The sequence below is a fragment of the Myxocyprinus asiaticus genome, chromosome 23, assembly GCF_019703515.2.
Source record: "Myxocyprinus asiaticus isolate MX2 ecotype Aquarium Trade chromosome 23, UBuf_Myxa_2, whole genome shotgun sequence".
In the NCBI taxonomy this organism is placed as follows: Eukaryota; Metazoa; Chordata; class Actinopteri; order Cypriniformes; family Catostomidae; genus Myxocyprinus; species Myxocyprinus asiaticus.
Window position 1 is genome coordinate 6,963,023 of NC_059366.1, and position 22,249 is coordinate 6,985,271.

At 34.8% G+C, this 22,249-nt stretch overlaps 1 protein-coding gene across 1 annotated transcript in view; it reads left to right on the forward strand.

Annotated features, from left to right (window-relative positions):
- LOC127414313 (CUB and sushi domain-containing protein 1-like) overlaps positions 1-22,249 on the forward strand; it is a 520,597-nt gene that overhangs the window by 380,513 nt on the left and 117,835 nt on the right. Inside the window, exons 33-36 of the mRNA XM_051652256.1 lie at positions 561-656; positions 7,597-7,800; positions 11,477-11,601; positions 13,081-13,177. Of these exons, the coding sequence (XP_051508216.1) occupies positions 561-656; positions 7,597-7,800; positions 11,477-11,601; positions 13,081-13,177 (522 nt within the window). The remainder of the gene's footprint in view (positions 1-560; positions 657-7,596; positions 7,801-11,476; positions 11,602-13,080; positions 13,178-22,249) is intronic.

The window sequence follows — 22,249 nt, forward strand, 5'->3', positions numbered from 1 at the left end:
TGTTTGATGAATATGTTGAGTCAATGAAAGGCCATTTTCCGTTTGTCGCCACCTACTGGTGTGAATACGTAATCTCCAGTAATAGTAATTGAACGAAAATCAAATTGAAAGGTGATTCAAAATCCCCACCACTATTTGGAAAGCTACATACTCAGAGAAGCAGAGTGCTATAAATAGTGAAGCGTCCCATACTAAATATACGAAACATGAGCTTTCTCGGAACACTGCTCGTCCACTCGTATTTAGCTGCAGTATGAACGCTGCCTTTTTGGGAACTTATGCTGAAAGTTTTGCTCAAGGGCAAGTCAGTTGTTGGTTTTTTTTATTAATCCTCTGCATCTACAAACATTCCAAAGGCAGCTACAGCATTTAATTCGGTATCCATCAGTTTTAGTCCCATTGTTGCTGACTTCCTCTCCTTCCCTGCCCTGGAGGCTGATTGAGTTATTAAGCCATTCGTCATGTACACTACCTTAAGACTATAGTTTGTTACAGCACATTTGCTTTCACAAGCAGCTCACGAGAAACTGCAAGACTTTAACGTCTGTGTCTTATTGCAGGGGAAACCTTGCCCTTGGCCACCTCCAACCAAATCATGCTGAGGTTCAGCGCGAAAAGCAGCCCGTCCGCCAAAGGTTTCCATTTTGCTTACCAAGGTAAGCGCATACTCAACTTTCAATCAATGACAGGTCACCGTTCAGAGCCAAGACTTTGTTTTTAATCTTCAAATCCGAAACATTGAGTGCTTTCTCAGTTAACCTTTGGTGTGTCTCTGTTAAATACATCGGCTCTGGTGTTTATAGAAATTTCTTCAACTATGGGAACTTTTGGCCCTGAGAAAAAACACAAACTCCCTTCACAGTGGTGGAAATGTCATTTTAAATATTGTTGGAATAAAATGGCAGACTCCTTTTTCTTGTTATGGCTAATTGACCCTTCGCTAAGCTCTGCCCACTTTGGCTACCATTGCGTGCTCTGACAAGCTCTGCAGAACTCCCCATCGGAATGAATGGGAGATTGCCATGAATGGCATGGTATTTGACAAAATATTCTCATAAACAGAATGGATAATATTTTTTACGTGGGCTGAAATGAAGAGTGACATTGTAAAGCATATCTATCTGACGTTTTTTGTTAAATTACACAGTAATTTGATTGAAAACTGTGCAGAATGTGAATTAGAATTGAGGCAAATGATCATTACAGTCACATAAAAATAGAATAGCATCACTTGATAGTGATTACAAACCTCATAACATTAATGTAAGTGAAAATAATAGCTTATAACGTCTTATAACACACTCATTTTGATGCTGTGAAGTCTTTATTTGCTATCACCTTTACTAAGACCTGAATCAATACGTAAATGAATTAATGTTAGGTTGTTAGCTTTAATTTACCTTGGAGGAAATGTAGGTGTCCTCACTGATGTTATACATGCTCATTTGGGAATGAGGAATTACACTCTAATCCATAGCATGCTCTTCTCAATATTTAATTAATGATTCTTTTAAAAAGAAGGAAAAAACACTGCATGTATCCTCTCTAGATACCTCGTATCACTATTACAAGTGACCCAGCAACAATGTTTTTTTAAATTGTTTGGATCATTTCAATAAAATCACACTTAAAACTGCTCAGACACACATTACTCCCATAGGCTCTCACTGTAAAAAGGCAAATGCTTGTCAGAGTAATGGCGGCAGGGCAACAGATGCTAAGACAGGATTGGTCAGAAACACTTAAGGGTCAGTTGCAGAGCTAGTATTTTATGTTTACCAAAAAACACAAAAATAAATAATGTTTTCACACTTCTTTCATAATTTGACAAAAGCACAGGTTGATTGGAAATGACACCCAATAAAAATATTCTGTTCACAAGTGATTATTTACCCAAATTATACTTCACAATGTTTTATTCACACATCAGTCGTAATTTTTGTAAAGACTGACAAATCATTTACACACATGAAATATTTAAATTATTTATGTTTATCTTTGTTTTAGATTATTAGGCTTCCAAGCACAATAAGTAAATAAATAAATAAATAAAATATAAATCATCACATTGTTCAGAATATATTGATTGATAAGTGAATTGGGCTACATCCAAAATATTCATTGGCTTATACTGTATCTTTACACACACACACACACACACACACACACACACACACACACACATATATATATATATGATAATTGTCATGAGGGTCTCTAGATGATACATACAACGTTTTGTGTGAAGCGGACCAAAGGTTTAGGAGGAATTCGAAGAAGTATTTATTTATTTATATATTATAATTTTTTTCTGAAAACTCCAAAAAGTGCAAAATACAAAGCAGCTAGAGTAGCCTATTTAGCAATGAAATTACGTCGACCCTAACAGATCTGGGGCTTCATGTAAAAAATGTGGAGTTCATTTAATACTGAAATTGTGTGTATATACAATATATACATATATATATATATATATATATATATATATATATATATATATATATATATATATATATATATTATATATATATACACACACACTGGTGGCCAAAAGTTTGAATAATGTACAGATTTTGCTCTTATGGAAAGAGATTGGTACTTTTATTCACCAAAGTGGCATTCAACTGATCACAATGTATAGTCAGGACATTAATAATGTGAAAAATTACTATTAAACTACTTCAAAGAATTCTCATCAAAAAATCCTCCGTGTGCAGCAATGACAGCTTTGCAGATCCTTGGCATTCTAGCTGTCAGTTTGTCCAGATATCTTTTGTTTTGTATGGTATTTTTAATAAGGTTTTTTCAGTACCACAAATGGGGTTGTTATTGTGTTTCACATCGGGATTACCGGTAAATGGGGCAGGCAGGACATTTTATTCCAGTGTTGTCCAGTGCTGTACCTGTGTGCTGTACAAAATCAATCAAGCTGACCACCAGTCTTTGCAATGATCCATTTGACTTCTGAATGCATTTATTTCCAGGCAATGCCATATCATTCGGAGTCAAGTGCTCATTACAGATCATCTTTATTAAATGCTGTCTTTTACTTCAAAACATGATTTCTGAAATAGAACACAATTTTGGGGATTGAAAGTATCACATGTCAAGAAATCCTTGCTGTCATTAAAAGCACCCCTCAGTATGATGCAACGGGAAAGTCTTCCGAAAGTAGCGCATCCATTAACAATATTTTATTTTTACAGCTTGTTTTAATGCATTTTCAATTATTTACGTAAAATTAATATAGCCTAATTTCAGCTGCATAACATTACTTCTGATTCAAGTGCTTAACTCCTTACTTTTATATTGTAAATGTGGGTTATTATATGAAAATAAGAGGTATAATCAGACTGTTGAGTACATTACTTGGACAGTTAGAGCTGCCAGTTCTCACACACAAGTAAAAGATTGCATAAGCACAGTCAAGTGTGCAGACAGTGTGCACATATTTACGGCAGGTTTATTTTTGTATAAATCTCGATGTGTGCATGGGAAATTACATAAATACACATTTCACTGACGATTTTGTGCTTATGCAACATTTAGGACCGTTCTTCCAAATATGGCAATTTTGGTCATTTTCTCCAATTTTCCAAACTGCTTGGACCCTAATAATTGCCGCTTGCGGCTGTATGAATAGTAATAATAATAATAATGTTGATAATTAACTAATTATTGCATTATTTGTGATTGCAGTTAATTAATTAATGCTTTTCATATGTTAAGATTGAAAGTCTGTCACAAGGGTAAAACAATAAAGTCATAAAACAGCATTTGAAAAGCAGCAAAAATAAATAATGAAGGCCTGGTAGAAAGTTTACCAGTTTTAATGTGACCTTCATATAACAGAAAGAATAAAAAAAAAGAAAAAAAAAGTTTGAAATCTTTTAGTTTTAATTAAAGTCAACCCCTGGGATAGTTGAAGAAACACTCCTATAGGATTCACAGTAAAATCACAACTTTGAAGTGTAGAGGCCGGTGTGCTGATCAGTATGCCTGAGCCCGCTTACTGTGGGAAATAGCCTTTATATTTCACACTGAGAACTTAACAGCCGCAATCACAATGTCATAACCAATACACAATAGAGTAAAATGAGGAAGGGACTCGAATTTGATATAATTTGTAATGCATATAGCTCTAAGTAAAGCCGAATGGGAGAATGATTTCTAAGCTGTTCTTATGGGTTTTCTGAGGGTTGCCTCCCCAAGAGTTTTTATACTCATCACAGTGGCACTACCTTAGTTCGATTTCTGTGCCATTTAAAGGAATAGTTCAGAACATAAAATGAAAATTCTTTCATTATTCAGTCAGCCGCATTTCATTCCAAATCTGCATGCTGTTATTTCTCTGGCACACAGTGGTCATTTTTCATTGATCTTTAAAAAGCTCCAAATGAGACAAAAAAATAAAAAAAATAAAAAATAAAAATAAAAAAGGACCAGAAGATACGTTTTGCGTGCTATAAATTTCAAGTCTTCTGAAGCCAAATGTTAACTTTGACTGTCAAACATACCCAAATTTAAGGTAATGTTTTCACTGATAATCTAGTAAAATGCATAGAAACAAGCTGCCTAAAGTTTCTACTTACTTGTTCCACTGAAAAAATAACAGCATACAGGGTTGGAATGACATGAGGGTGAGTAAATAATGAGTGCATTTTCATTTTTACGTGAACTGTTCATTTAAATGACTCGTTCCTGACTTTTCTGGTTTAAAAGATGTAATAAAGTTAGTGTATGAATTATGCATTTTAAACTTCCTTTTATCAGCGGCCTTATAAAAAGATACAATACGAATTTTGCATTGCCACATTTCAGCAGGTTCACACACCCAGCGCAGAGCACGGCAGGCTTGCTACAGTATGTCTCTTTATATCTCTCTTTACCGTTTCATAGTGCACATCAGTGGGTGCAGAGAAAGCGGCAGGTGTGAGAAATGCTCTTTGATGGTTAGGACAGTTCATTTGGCTCATGGAGGCATATAGGTGATGGTGGATTGTCCCACCAGCCTCGTCCTATACATCCACAGCCGTCATATGAAAGTTGAAGCACGGACACGAGCAGAACCAAAGTTGCCACAATGTTCACAAGCCAAAACTGCAAAACCAGCAAAGTTCTAGGATCATGGAAATGTGCATGCAATACGTGTGATATAAATATATACATGAATTCTCCATAAAAAGATGGCTGAAATTGTCATAATCTACACTGCTGCACCTGTAGGCAAACAATAGGTTTATAAATATGGAGCATTGGCTTTGTTTCTAAACCTAGTGAGCTGCCAACGTAGGCACTATTTTAAAGCATTAGATGAGCTCCCAAAGCCAAGTCTGTTCCAAAAGGTAGGCAGCATGATTATGCTTTTTAAGACAGTTGTTTTCAACTGGTTTTACTTCATGACTAAGGATGGGTGATGCGTGTAAAAAAAAAAAAAAAAAAAAAATATATATATATATATATATATATAACAATAAACAGGGTGTGTAAAAATGACAACTTCCCTCACTTGAACCCAGTCAAGTAGAATATTATATTAAAATAATACTTAATTGTTATTGTTTTAAAGATTAGAATTGTTTTATACAATAGTACTATATTTATGTCATATTTATTTCAGTTTTACCTGGAGCATTTATTTTGGTGGGAAAATGAAATAACTTGTGTTAACTAGTGTGTAGGGCTATATGACAGGTTATTTTATTTTATCATTTTTATTTTTAATTTTACAATGTTCCTCATAACAAATCTGGTTTCACTTTCAGCACTTTCATCGCCTCCATTTCTGTAATACTGTATCACTTTTGTGAATTTGTATAATAACTTGTACTGGTTAAAAATTACAGTTTAGAATTGTTCCAATGTAAAAAAAAAGAAAAAGAAAAAAAAGGGAACCTGCTTTGCTTTCTGAGACTGCTTGAAAACACTTTATGATGAGTTCCATGCATGCTCTGAGTGTAGTAGACCCATACACTTTGAAGTAGACATGGACTTTTGCAGCCTTTTGCGCTTTAATAATTGCACTAAGCTAAATCACAATTTTGATTTTATTTGGATTATTTTGTGCAGCCCTACAAAGAAGATCCATGAAATTAGTGTTATGATGTGCATTTAAGGAAACATAATGGCTAAATAAAATCATCCCAATATGAAAAATATTGCTTAATTTTATATAACCAGTGTAATTATTGCAAATATATTGTAAATATATTAAACATATCACCCAGCCTTGTTCATGACCCAGATTTGGACATCAGGTGGTGACCCAACAGCATCAAAATAGTTTATTGTACAAAATGTCAGCAACAATATCTTTAAAGCTGCACTTACTTTTTTTTTTCTTTTTTTTTTTTTTTTGGCATTAAAAATGTTATACCTCTAAATAAATTAATTACAGTTTTATATGAAGCTTTGCTGCCACATGGGGGCCGCCATTTTAGAGATAACATGACTAGCTGAATACTGCTTATTTTATCTTGGAAACCCCCGTTTTATTGTACACTTCTGCTCACGGAATAAATTCATAATGACTGACTGCAAATAGTGCATTAATAATAGCGTCGGTTATTAGAAGAAAAAAGTGATTGCTTTAACATGATGCTGCATCCACACCACTTGGTGTCAGTACGACTGCTATATTGCCCAGCGCAGCATAAACAAAAAATGAGTGCACATTTCAAATCAAATATTTAAGTTTATTAACATTACCAAAACTGTATAGGCACAAAAATATTAAAAGTTATAAACATGATATAAACACGACTGATGATTTTAAAGTTTTGTAAATGCATCAACACAACAGCAGAAGTGTGATTTACCAGCCTAACATTCACTGATTGGATGCACAGCCTTCAATGTCAGTAAGACAAAAGAAATGGGCAGCATTTTACCCCAACTTTTAAAAGTTAATAAGCCAATTTGTTTGCTATCCTTACTTTTCACGATTATATGGTTAGTTACTTTTTATTATTAGCATTTTGTATTGTATTTTGCATTCCACCCCCCACTCCCTATGATGCCATTTTTGGGTTGTGATTCACCAATTTGCGAAACACTGTTTCAAGATACCTTTTTTGGCCAAATTCTAAGGCAGCAACTCATGGATCCTTCACAGAGAAGGATATATGCATTGTGATTAGCTAATTGAAAACATCCAAGATGGCGGACAAAGCAAAATAAATAGCCTATTCATTATAATACTTGCAATTCATTCAATACTGAAAAGTATCAATGAAAAAAGTTCAAATGAATCTGTTTTACTTTATATGTGTGTGTATTCTGTGTGTTTTTAGGCTTATTAGAGTATCTGTTGTTAGCTTAGCAACATGCTAACGCAGAACTCTATTGAAATCAGTTGAGTCGAGTCACCCATGTGCTTCACGTGAGGAGCGTTATTTGCACAACACACAGTATTGTTCCAAATTGGTCACTTGTATGGTGCAATGATAGTTAGAATGCTGCCTTAGAAGGCAGCTGCCTGGGCAGTAGACAGCAAAGCTGTTCAGTAGGTTTTGGAAAAGCTATTGCGTGTATTTTTTAGCTGCCATATGGCACATCTGCCCCATTTCGATTAAAAATCTGTTTCCTCTCCACTAGCTGTTCCACGCACCAGTGATACCCAGTGTAGCTCCATCCCAGAGCCTAGATACGGCAGGCGGATTGGGTCAGAATTCTCAGCTGGCTCCATTGTTCGTTTCGAGTGCAACCCAGGATACCTCCTCCAGGGATCCAAAGCTATCAAGTGCCATGTGGTCCCCAACGCACTGGCACAGTGGAATGACACCATCCCGAATTGTATAGGTAAGCTAGCCTGGATTTATCCTAGCAAAATGCACACTGTTCATGTTTTATTCAGGACAAAACAATTCAGCCCGGCTGAGTGCTGGAAATAGAGCAATACAGCAGACAGTACAAATTCCATTTCACCTTTATTTGCTTGCAAACAGGTGCCATCATTCAAATGTTGATTTACAGAGCTGTCTTTTCACAAGGCATACTGGGGAATGTAAATGTGAGTGTTTCCCAGGGTTGTGTTAACTTTGAGAAAACCAGTGTTGGGGAACTAAAATAGTGGCGCTACTAACTTAAAAAATAATTAAGTAGTGTGATAGAAGCTTAGCTGTTTTCAAAGCAGAGTAGCTTTCTCAGTCTGATCTCATGATATGGAAATATTACGTGGTTCATTACTCATATCACGGCAGTTCCGAGGTGAACTGTCCACCGTGTAACACTAAAAGCGAGTCTGATTTTCTCCCAAACAGATGAGGTTTATAAGGTTAATGCTCTATTGAGTTTTAAATCAACATAACCTACCCCCACCTTAAACCTAAACGCAAATGCTGAAGCAATCACGTCACATTTTCGAGTCACATATCGAAAGTTGTTTGTCCTGAAACAAGCTTGTAAATGTAGTTTTTCTTTTTATTCTTTTTCTTTTTTGTAATGTAAACATTAAAAAGTGATGCACTATAGTAAAAATATTTCTGTCAAAAGATAGTACTGCGTGTGGAACAGGGTGAAAAGTAAGTGTTAATATTAATTTTTCTGGAGATTTATGTAAAAGGGAATAAAAGTCATTGTTGTTTAGTACCTCAAGTGTTTTATTTCACTAGGAAACTTCCGCAATACGTACAACGATCCATGAAAAATAATTTTGCAAAAATGTAGGTATAGATATGTGATTTTTATGAGACCAGGTTGGCTTTTCAAGTGATGGAAAATGCGTAGCAGTTTGGCGTGGCAGTACAGCTAAGCTTACTGATGACATAATCCAACATGTTCTGTGCTGTAACAATATAAAATAAGATGATAATATTTAGTAAAACAATATATATATATATATATATATATATATATATATATATATATATATATATATTTTTTTTTTTAATTTTTTTTTTAAATAAACTGAGACTTTCAGTGTTTTTTGTGAAAAAAATTAATTATACTTCTGATAGACCTAGAATATCATATTTAGTTTATATATCATATAGATACTTAAATTATGAACATTTTGTTGCTTAACAAAGAGAATAGCTTCCTCAACACTGGATATAATTTGTAGGGGTTCAGAAATATTGCTGAAGGATGAAATGGCAGTGCCCTTTATAATGATTTAAAATGTCAAGCCTCTAGTTAATATTTCTGTCTATACAGCTGTTCTCCAGGGGTCGACTGCTGAACCCAAGGGCCTCTGGGCCCCAGCCTGGAGTACAAAACCATAACCTCCAGGCTTTAATACTGAGCATTTAGCTGTCGTTGTATTCAAAAGTGCTGTCATGATTCTATCACTCCCAAGATGCATTCTTATTTCTGATTTCAGTTCGCTTTCAAAATCTCACTTCCCCAACTGTCAAAGGAATAACAACTCAAAAACTAGATATAATATAAATTGAAACATTGAAAAATAATGCACACCGAGGTGGTAATGTGATCACGACACACAGCAGACACATCGGGTGTGCATTATTTTTCAACAATTCAACGGTCCGTCGTCAATTATTCCTTAAATCTAGTTTTTGTGTTGTTATTCCTTTGACATGCGAGGGTGCTTCCCACAGATATTTCAGATAATATAGAAACTGCTGTATTGATCAAGTGTATCTAGCTTTGATACTGCTCACACTTCATTGCTAGTTTGAAAGCATCACTTTAGAACTAGCAACGGAGGATGTGCTGCTTTTCTGCGTGCATGCGTGCGTGCATGCGTGCGTGCGTGCGTGTGTGTGTGTGTGTGTGTGTGTGAGCAAGAAAAAGAGAGAAACTGAAAGAGATCGCATTTGGAATTAACTGTGTTTAAAGTGGCTGTCGTCAGGAATAACATCGCTTCAGATTGCCAAAGTGTAAGTTTAAGTCTCAGCAGCAGCAAGTGTCTCCATTCTTGTACAGCTTTTCTATTGCTAAACAACTGTTTACAGTCCCAGTGAGTTGCGGCGGTGTACTGACTTTGCTCCCGAGAAAGTTTGCGTGAGAGTGAAACAGAGGGAGAGGTGTAGCCGATGGTGCTTTCCATTATAGCTATGTGAGGCTGATTAGGGCGAAATACATTGAAACATTAAAATTTGCACATATTAAAAGTTATTTAGGATAATAGAAACTGTTGTATTGATCAAGTCGCGGGGGTGCAGCTCTGTTTGTTGGTCGCGACTCGAGTCTGTGTGTATGTGTGTGAGGGTGTGTAAGTGTGGTTGAGGCGAGGGCTTTTTTTAACCAAAATTGAAATAAATGTAGGATATTTTAGATATTGTTTGACGTTCTTAACCAATTTACTTTAACCAATGTCTTTGTTTAAATTGGTTATTCTGTTGTGGTAGCCTGTAGGTCTCTTTGAAATAACTGAAATAATTTGGTGAAGTGATATGGAACTGTTATGCGATCAAGACCTGGAACTACTTCATAGTCGTGCATCAACTGGAAAATAATTGCACACCTTAGAACATCCGTCAACCAATCAGAATCAAGCATTTAACAGACCCGTGGTATATATACAGAGAAACTGATAATTTTGCAGTGGTCTCTGTGGTCTTTTCCAGAGCTGAATATATATATATATACACGCACAGCTCTGGAAAAAAATAAGAGACCACTGCAAAATTATCAGTTTCTCTGGATTTACTATTTATAGGTATGTGTTTGAGTAAAAGTAACATGTTTGTTTTATTCTATAAACTACTGACAACATTCTCCCAAATTCCACATACAAATATTTAGAGCATTTATTTGCAGAAAATGACAACTGGTCAAAATAACAAAAAAGATGCAGTGTTTTTAGACCTCATATAAAGCAAAGAAAGCAAGTTCATGTTCATTTTTAAACAACACAATACTAATGTTTTAACTTAGGAAGAGTTAAGAAATCAATATTTGGTGGAATAACCCTGATTTTCAATAACAGCTTTCATGTGTCATTTTACTCAAACAAATACGGATATGGACAATTTTAAATACGACATGGGCTGAATGGGAAAATTGACAATTTTGTAAACACAGCAGCAGTCAATATAATAGCCTGTCCAAATCAATCAGTGAGACACTTATGGATGTGACTTCACTTTGCTCAGTGTGTCAGCATTTTATTATTTGCATTTTATTTTATTTTTCAGTTATATTTTAACATTATTAATTTTGTTATTTGCATTTAGCATTTTTTTTTCCCTACAGTCCTGCAAAGAACAACTGCTTCAAAAATAATATGATCAGCTTCTATGGCTAAACAATAAGGCTTTACATTAACGACTATGTATCATTATTTCTTAACTGAGATCAAAACATTAAGTTATCCCAGAAAGACATTTGCCATGAAGGGAATATATGTGTTAGCTAGGTGATAATGGATTTGGTTCACATTACCTCAGGTGTAAATACAGTATATCCTTTGTCAAAGAAATGTGCTGCCTTTCTCACAGGACTCAGTTCAGGCATTTGTACTCTTCTGTGCTCAGCGTGAGCTAAATTCTGCCTGTGTTTCACTCCACAGTTCCATGCAGCGGGAATCTGACAGAACGGCGAGGTACCATCCTCTCCCCCGGGTTCCCCGAGCCATATGGGAACAGCCTGAACTGTGTTTGGAAGATCAGTGTTACAGAGGGATCTGGTATCCAGGCAAGTACAAAAGAGCCACGTGTGAACTCATCAAACGCAGTTAAGATACACCTGCGGAAACAACAGGCTGGAAAAGGTTTCATCCACAAGTCACTCGCAGCAAGGGAGCAAAATTGCCCAAGTTAAATTTAGCATTGTAAAACATGCTTTATGCAGATCAAGGTCCAGCTGCGGCACCAAATGTACAGCAAAGATTTCAGGCTAGCCTGAATCAGAGTAACTTTATGTGTGACATTGCATATATTTTTGTTATGCAGTGGCCCCAAAATATTTGGACACACTTAAAAATGCATGAATGTCATTTTATTAGAAACTAAATATCAAATCAAGCGGCATAAAATAAGTGTATTTTGTTATGTAATGCAATGACATTCATACATTTGTGTGACTTAAGTGTCCAAATACTTTTTAGGTCCACTGTATGTATCAGACAGGGTTCCCACAACAACAGAATTTAAGTAGTCAATACCAATACAAGTGAAATGTCACAACTCTTGATTAGCAAAACCTAATATGCTATTGAACACATTGCTTTATTTAAAATGTTTATAATATTAATATAATGATTAACAAATTAAATTAAAACAGTGACTTTTAGCATTCAAATATTTCTTATCTAAACACTACTCCAAGTTTTTCCAAGTATTTTTCTTAAGACAAGTAAACAGTAATTAACAAAATAAAAGAAAAAAGAAACAAATTACAAGCAATAGACAAAACAAAAACAAGCAAAATAAATAAAAAGAACTGAAAAAGATACAAATAAATTAAACAGTGCTTGAAGATTGACAGGTATCTAACAGGTGTATCAAGGATTCAAGTAAACATTTAACATCAAATATTTTGACATAGTCTTTGCAGCCTAATTATTAGATATAATACATAATACTGATTTGATACTATCAGATTTTGAGAAGCAATTGTAATGAATTAGCTGTAAAAAGACCACCTGTTTAAATTCACATATGACATAACCAGCTGTGTTTCCATTAATACCTCACCAATAATGCCATTTTGTACCAATAAGTGCCATTGTTAGAATTTATTTATTTATTTATTTTAGTATCGACTTGATACTGAAATTCCTGTACTTTTGACATTTTAACGGGCCATATCATAAATTTTTTTTTTTTTTTTTTTTTTTTTTAAAACACACAAAACAGCTTGATATACTTTGTAGACATAGCCACAATTACATACAGTGTTAATATTCAGTATTCAGCAACTTGGCCCACCCTGAGGAACACCTGTACGTGGAGATTAGCAAATATAAATCTAAATTATTGCTGGTTTGGTGTGCTACCAAAAAAAAAAAAATAATAATAAAGGGAAAATAATAACTTGACTAACATTATTAGTACACTTAGAATTAAAATGTTGCAAAATTGTAGATTTTGTCCCCTTTAAGTAAACTAATTGTTCAAATGTTCATTGTGTAGACGTTTGTCATTTTAAGTAATATTTACATTTTCTTGTCAGATTCAAGTCATGAGCTTTGCCACTGAACATAACTGGGACTCATTAGAAATCTACGATGGTGGCGATATGACCGCGCCCAAGCTTGGGAGCTTTTCAGGTTTGTATTGTCTTTATTAGTCCCCTTTAAATTGCTTATTTCAATAATAATTTTTTCAATTGATTTCACATCTGATTTACAGCTGTTCTCCTATAGTTCATTTACATATCATGTAGTTCTTTATAGCAATTACATTTTCAGATTGCAATAAAATTGAGAGCCAATCTTCACCTTTGATTTTATGCCCCTGAATTCATGGAAACACTCAGATGAGCTCCAGTCCTGTAAGACTGTCCATGTGCCATCTTTACATAACAGATGAGTGCCCGCATTTTAGATTTGGATGAACAGTACCAATTCTTACACCCTTCTGGGTTCCAGTTGGCAGCTCACCACCCACATTTATTCCATCCTAGTTCATTACAGTATTAAGATACAAGCTGCAAATTTTTAATGGGAAGATTGAATGTGTTGACTGTTATAGATACTGTCATTATCACTTGTGTTTTGGTGCGTGCATTTTAACTTTCTCTTAATTTACTGAAATGACCTGAGTGTTTGTCATATTTTTTTCTGTGTTGTAGGTCCTTGACATGAGACTATCAATCTATGTGTATTTTTAAAAATCTTGCCTTTTTCATACTCAAACAGCAAATTAATAATAATGATTGAATAATAAGCTTTATTTAATCTAACACCTTTATATATGTATATATATATATATATAAGGACATATACATGCTCAAAAAAATATTTTTAAGATATAGGCATGTGTAATGAGTTATTTAACAACATAAAATTAATAAAACCTAAAATGTTTGTTTTATTTTATTTTTTAAACATTACACAATTCAATTTGATATAATTTTGTTATGAAATTGAAACGTGTAAATCTTAAAATTATATTTTTGAGTGCATAGTGATGGTTAAAAATGGGGGAAAAACAGGTGAGAGAAAAAAACTGTTTAAAAAATAAGTAAAGTAAAAACCAAAATTGTGTAAATGTAATAAATAAATAAGTAAATATGGTTAGTAGACAAAACCTGTGGTGTGACATGCTGTACTCTATCTTAAACAATTTTAAACAGCATTATGTTAATTCTATACGTTATACATGCATATTTCATAAACACACATTAACTGAGAGACTTCATTGACTTTATATTTGTACTTTTAAAAATGTATGTCACACCATAGCACCGTTTTAAACAAGTTAAAGCAAAAAGGTGATTAAAATGGTGAAAAACTTCCAATCTTGACCAGTGACAGGACTTAAAAAAATACACTTCCCCTTACACCATTCATATGAATTTTAATCTAAAATCGTGATGTTGATTTCAACTACCCCAATTTAAAACAATACATAAATATAGAAAGTATGTAATGAGGGTTAAAAAGAGGAACAAATCTCTCTCTCTCTCTCTCTCTCTCTCTCTCTCTCTCTCTCTCTCTCTCTCTCTCTCTCTCTATATATATATATATATATATATATATATATATAAGAAAAAAACAAAACAAGGGAAAAGCAAAACAGAAATCTCCTAAATGTGAAAATAAATGCATAAAACACAAACCCGAGTCTCACAGCAGGATTAGGATGAGATGTCAAGATCTTCCTTTGAGAGAGGAGACTTAACCTTTTTTGGTGCTTTCCCAGAGGGCAGAATTGTGGCCAGGCCTCTAGCTACACATTCAACACGATTGTAATGAACTCCGCCTCAGTGGCACACTAGTACACTGGCAAAAGGTCACCCAACCGGGGAGTTGTGCTCGCTTCGAGGCACGTTTTCAATGGCACTTCACACTGTCTAGTACTCCACACCTTCCCCAGCCCTAATTCTCAAAAGCCCAGTCTGTAAATTCTAAAACGTCTTCTCCCAACTTACCTGATGTCAGTCTATGATTGAATTTGATGATAAAACGGTCATTTCCCCTCATTTAGATCTCAATGGTCCAAATTATAGAGGCCCAGAGTCATTTGTGAGCATTGGTAAGACACGGAGGGTAAGACAGTGTCATTAGGCGAATTAAAATGTTTGGTGGGCCATTAAAATGCAGTCCCCGCTCTCCTGACGCCCGCGCTTTCATATCCCCCACACACTCGTCACAAACGGTCATTTCATTCTTCCCCTAGTCACAAATCCATTGGGATAAAACCCTTAATTAAACTGTCAGATATGTTTTGTGTTTCTGTCTCCCCACACTTTTCTTCATGCAGGATTAATTGCAGCTCAACAAATACATATTCAATTTCAACTGCGCATTTGTTTTGTGTGTGTGTGTGTATGTGTGTGTGTGTGTCTTTAAAAGATATCACCAACATTGTTTACCTAATTCTGACTGCTCGTTATGAATCTGAAGAAGCAATGTAGTTTAGATCAGGCTATTATCTCTATCTCTCCAAAGGAGGCTTTATTCATTGTAATTCCGTGGTGCAGTGCCGAGTCTTTAGTAGACATTTTACATTAAGATACAAAACAGGTTTTCAACAAATGATCTGTGAAAGGAGGTGCTTAACCTTTAGAAAATGTTGATAGTCTATTGATGAGGTCAAACTAAATATTATAAAATCTCTTGATCTCCAGCAGAGACGTAAATCACGCTGAATTTCTCGTGAGAATTAAATCGCGCCCGGCTCTCACTGCTTCACGCATTGGCTGTTGGTGGCGAACGTCACTCATTCATGAGCATGCACTTAAGGGTTAACCATGAACTCAGGATCAAACTCTGAGTTGATCTAAACCTGATCTTTGACTCTGTCTGGTTTTGTCAACCTGAAACTTACTCTGAAACTCTGAGTTTGTTCAACTGACGTCATGCAACAGGCCTAATTTTTTTTCTCCAGATTGTGGCCATGTTTTCACAAAGAATTCTTCTCAAATCCTCCTAATCCCTGAGAATGAGTCACTCCTTATCCTTGTTGGCATCCAATGTAATGCAATACTGTAAATGTATCATATTCTGTCTGGCAAAGTCCATTTAAGCCCTCGTGGGTCTCGTCTGACCGTCTTAAGATCTGATCTAGATTGCCTTGTCCCTAATAGAGATGATAGACTGCTGAATAACCGGACATTGGATGAGCTCTACAGAGCTGTCAAACTTCATCCAAAAATTATTAGTCAAGTCATTCATGCGCAAAGGAGCATTTTTCAGGCTTCGGTCATCAGTCTAATGTACTTGAACTCAGACAAGCCTGGGAATGACTGGAATATTAGCAGTCAAACCACGGCACAATGATTTAATGCGAAATATGTCAGAGAACCATTTCTTGGAAACCATATGACATAATTGTGGGCATTTTTGTAAAGATGTATACAAGCCGTGTATGAATAAATGCTACAGATGTGAGTTAAAAAGAGGATCTTTCTTCTCAAACTAAACAATTCACTTGGAGCACGCCGTGGCTATGTGGGTGTATTTAAGCATTCATCTACGGTCTCTATGGATTGCGGCACACCAAGGCGTTGAGTACTATAAAAAAAAAAAAAAAAAAAACATTGATTTCTTTTACAATCTTGTTTACTCCAGCCTTGTTTACTTTTACACAGTATTTAAATTGTATCTTAATTCGCAAAGAAAGCTAAAAAAAGAACCGTGTTGAGAATGTATAAGCTCAAAGGAGAGAAAAAAAAAGAAAGCCAGAGGGAACCAGAGTTAAATTCTGATTCATTTCAGAAATGTTTGTTTAACTTCAGCTTTTCAAATGAAAATTATTTGAATATCTGAATTCATTAATGTATAGTTGCAAGCTAAGCTACAAACTGTCCATCTTTTATATTGAAAATGACATTCTTCAAATGTTTTTTTCATTTATTTATACTTTTTTAACTTATATTTAAGGTAACTATAATACCAATTGAAATAGCTTAAATGTTTGGACTTATTAAGTAATGTATTTAAAAGTAATTAAAGTAATTGAAAGTCTGTAACTGTTGTCTGATTGCATGAATTTAAATTCTGTGTTACAACTAGGGATGTCAATCGATGACATTTTTTAATCAAATTAATTACATGGTGTCCCGATTAATTAATCGCAATTAATCGAATATGTAAATATTTGCTGAGAAAGCCCCTCAAATAACAATAATTCAATATATAATGATGAAATTATTATAAATAGTTATCTTTAAATATTTACAAATTATATATATATATATATATATATATATATATATATATATATATATATATATATAAGATAATATTATAAAAATATTCAGATAATTCAAATGCCTTACATTATTGTGGCAGAGGAGTTAATCATCGATAAGACAATACAAAAAGTGGCTTTAAAATCCAATGTATTGTTTATTTGCATATTATTGAACATAAGCCAATCATTGGCCTACAGTCCACATCAATCCGTTTTGCAAGTTAATTTGTCAATCAGTCAGAGATTTTGAAAAAAAAAAATGGAGTACACATCAATATACAAATAACAGTGAAACCTTTTACAGTGTGCTGGTCGAGTGGTCTTTTGTTCTCAAGTTGTAGGCATATTATATTTTGATCTAATGTGATTGATTCCTGATTCAAAACCCCTTCGTGTATACAGCTTTAAAATAAAACTAAGCAAATCGCTACTGCATATCAGTGGATCTAAGAAACAAGCAGTTGAGCAGTTGATTCCATATTACCCAATTTCTGTGAATCAGAGATCGGACCACGGCGCTGTACAGAGGCGGAACACGCTTCTATGTGGGGGCGCGCGGTCTCGTGCTGCACTTGTATTCTGCCTCTAGCAGCATCCACAACATGACTAGAGCGACGCATAATATGCTTGAAATATTTTTTAACATGTACACTTGCTAAATGGAGATGGAATGTGTCAAGGGTATCAAACAAAAACTGCATCGGAGAATACAATAAATGGGATGGATTGACAAACAAGCATTTTTTTTTCTTTTTGGAATCGAAGGTGCCGGAACGCCGTTCCAGACCGTACCGGCCCAATTTAACACCTGTATACAACCCCAATTTCGAAAAAGTTGGGACAGTATAAAAATTGCTAATAAAAACAAAAAAGAGTGATTTGTAAATTATATTCACCCTTTTCTATATTGAAATCACTACAACTACACATTATATGATGTTTTACCTTGTGAATTTCATTGGGGGTTTTTTTTTCGTTTTGAAAATGTACAGTAATTTCAAATCAGATGATTGCAACACACTCCAAAAAAGTTGGGATAGTCGAGTGTTTACCACTGTGAAACGTCATCATTTCTTCTGATAACACTCCATTATGCAGGTCTTCAGCTGCAAAATTGTATGGGGTCTTTGTTGCCGTATTGTGCGATTCATAATGCACCACACTTTCTCAATTGGAGATAGGTCAGGACTGCAGGCAGGCCAATCTAGCACCCGCACTCTCTGCTTATTTGGCCAGTATGTGGTTTGAAGTTGTCCTGCTGAAAATTCCTGGACATCCCTGGAAAAGATGGTGCAGTTTCACTGTTTTCCATCTAAGATGAGACCGAGCCCAGAGAAGTTGGCTGCGCAGTGTTGATGTAGGGCTTCTGCTTTGCATAGGAAAGTCTTAACTTGCATCTGTGGATGCAGCAGTGAATGGTGTTGACTAACAAAGGTTTGCTAAAGTTATCCCAAGCCCATGTTCATGATATCCATTACAGATGAATGATGTTTTTTAAGTCAGTGACATCTGAGGGATCAGAGGTCATGAGCATTCAGAACTGGTTTTCATCTTGCCCTTTACGCACCAAGATTTGACCATATTCCTTGAATCTTTTAACTATATTGTGCGCTGTAGAGGGTGAAATGCCCCAAATCCTTCCAATTTGTCTTTGGGGAACATTGTTCTCAAAGTGCTGGATTATTTGCTGAAGCATCTGTTGGCAAATTGACAGGTCTCGAATGATCCTTGCTCTTGAAGGACTAGGCTGTTTTTGGAGGTTCCTTTTATACTATGATACGATTGCCTCACCTGTTTAACATCTCCTGTTTCCCATCGCCTTGTTATTTCAACTTGTCATATTGTTATTAGTCTAAATAGTAACTTTTTTGGAGTGTGTTGCAATCATCTGATTTGAAATTACTGTACATAAAAAATAAAAAATAAAAATCGCAATGTTAAACATCATATAATGTGTAGTTGTAGTGCTTTCAATTTAGCAATGGGTGAATATAATTTACAAATCATTACTTTTTGTTTTTATTAGCATTTTACATACTGTCCCAACTTTTTTCGAATTGGGGTTGTGTGTATATATATATATATTGGCTCTGTGAATGTGACCTAGACCTTTCTTCAGGATTGGTTCACTGTTTATATCAAAATCCCTTGCCAAAAGGTCAATGACTGAAAAACTAAATCATTTGGAGTGTTTTCTCTGTTGGGAAAACAGTAACAGGAAACTTGATAACACAGAGAGTAAAAACAGCAAGCAGGAAAAGTTAGTTTTAGGTACGATGTTCATCTATGGTCTCACGGTTCATCTAGTGCGTAAGGGACCATCTTAAAGTCCACAGACTGCGCTAAAACGTTGGTGGCAAATGGATAGATTTTCCAAATACTGTATATCCAATTAAATGGATACAGTGTTCAATTATTTTAGATTTTTTAGATTTTATAATTGAATGCTGTATATGTATAATTCCACATCCTGGGAAAATCTCACCTAGAGTAACTTGGCATATCTAAGAGCAGCCTTCTACAACCTTTACAATATAAAAATAATATCTTGGTAAAATTTCAGCAATTTGTTTTCTAAAATAATTGAACAATGTGCTCATAATTGGACATGCTGTCTTCAAATGTAGAAAGTGAGCCATCATGCCGGCAGTCTACTGTAACCTTTAGAATGTGAAAATGCTTTTTTTAATAACAGTGTTTGTTATGTTAGAGTATGCAAGTCAATTTAATGAGCGCTTGGACACAGGCGCTTTAGCCCATGAACATAGTACCTAAAACTATCTTTTCCCGCTCGCTGCTTTTGCTCTCTGTGTTATAAAGTGTCCCATAACTGAGTGACAAACCACTCACAATTTTTCAAAATTGTTATTTTGTTTTTGGATTTGGCATTGTGTAGATTTGTTGTTTTGTTTTGCACTTCACGGCCACCGTAATACACAGGTTATAAATTATATATAATATATACACAAAATATATATACAGTATACTGTATATATACTGTATATATATGCAAAAGTTTTAGGCACTTGTGAAAAATGTTGCATAGTGAGGATGTCTTCAAAAATAATGCCATAAATAGTTTTCATTTATCACATAACGTCATACAAAGTCCAGTAAACATAAAAAAGCTAAATCAATATTCGGTGTTGCTTTTAAAACAGCACAATTCTCTTAGGTACACCTGGACACAGTTTTTCTTGGTTGATGACAGATAGGATGTTCCAAGCTTCTTGGAGAATTCACCACAGTTCTTCTATCTATTTCAGCTGTCTCAATTGCTTCTGTCTCTTCATGTAATCTCAGACTGACACGATGTTCAGTGGGGGGCTTTGTGGGGGCCATGACATCTGTTGCAGGGCTCCCTGTTCTTCTATTCTAATCTTTTCTATTTGCAGAAGTAATGTTTGGGAGTCTAACATTTATATTTCCTATTGACACTAAAGCTGAAGATACAAATAACCATCTTAAGACAAATGCTTTTGTGAAACATCGTATGTGCCTAAGACTTTTGCACAGTACTGTATATATATATATATATATATATATATATATATATATATATATATATATATATATATATATATATATATAATTTTTCTTTTCTTTTTTTTTTTTTTCATTTTTTTTCATACAAGTATTAGCTGAAGAAAAAGCGTCTGCTTTGAATCTGGAGTGCCACTGGCTGTTTTGCTTTTTAGTCAGTTGATAAGTGACTCTTCCCTCAGAGATGTGATGAAAGTTCTCTCATGAGAGCGCAGAAGGGTAGTAGCACACTTCAATGACTAGTGCCTGTCAAACACTTCCTTTTTTGCCATTCCTTTTTACTCTGCGTTGTTTCATTTGGCTGACCTCCAAAATGAGCCAGAGCTATTCGTTTGCTGTGATTAACAGCTGCTTACCTCCTTTTGTACTCGCTGTCATCATTTAGCCAGTCTTCATGTTGTACAACATGAGAACTTAGGGGAGCGGTTAGCCCACTCCACTAACAAGCACATTACTGATACAGGCTCTAATGTATAGTTTGTATAGCTCCTTATGTTATTTCAAACAGGTAAAACTGCCTGGCTGATCCGAGCATATATTGGTCCATACTGCTACTAGTTATATTCTCGGAGTGGCAGTGTCGCCGGATATTCAGAAAACGCTTGTCCAGCGAGACTTAAAAACAGTGCTAAATCTCTATGAATGTAAAATAGGTAATACCTAGGGTCCACAATAATGCACTTGTTAGCATTAATTTGACAGTAATTGAAACTCAACTGAAGGAAGACTACGGCTATCTTAGCCAGTAGCCATAATTTACAACTTATTTAAACTTAATTAAACGTCTTTTTTTTTTTTTTTTTTTTTTTGTAGAAAGTCATGTAATGAATGCTTTGTTTCAGAGATCATATATCAAGTTTTCTAAACAATATAAAGGCAGTAACTAAGGCTGTAGTATTGGCTTTACACAGCTGTTACTAATAAATTACTAAAATCTTCTTTTAAAGACAATTTGACCCCCATTTTAAAGTGAAAGTTTAAACTAAAGTTTGTTTTGCGCATGTTTCAATTGCAGTAAAACTCTCTGAACACTTCTATGTTTACTGCAAATACTGTAAACACCTAATTGATGTCAGACTAATTAAGTAAATGCTTCACTTTGGAACAGGGTGTAACATAGTTGGCAGTGACAGGCAGACGATGATGATGTGAAGAACCCAAGTGCAGTGTTTATTTACATGAAGAGTGAAATCCAAAAACATGAATACAAAACAAACAAACATTTATGACTTGACTTACTGTAGCTTAAACAACTTTAACAATACCTGACAAAGGACCATGGCAAACATGAGGGTTTAAATACAAGGACATTGGTAACCACATGGCATAAACAACCAATGACGAGACTGAACTAATAACAAGATAACTAGATACTAAAACATGAACCAATAACATGACAAGACTGATAATGAGTGATAACAATAAACCAATGAAAA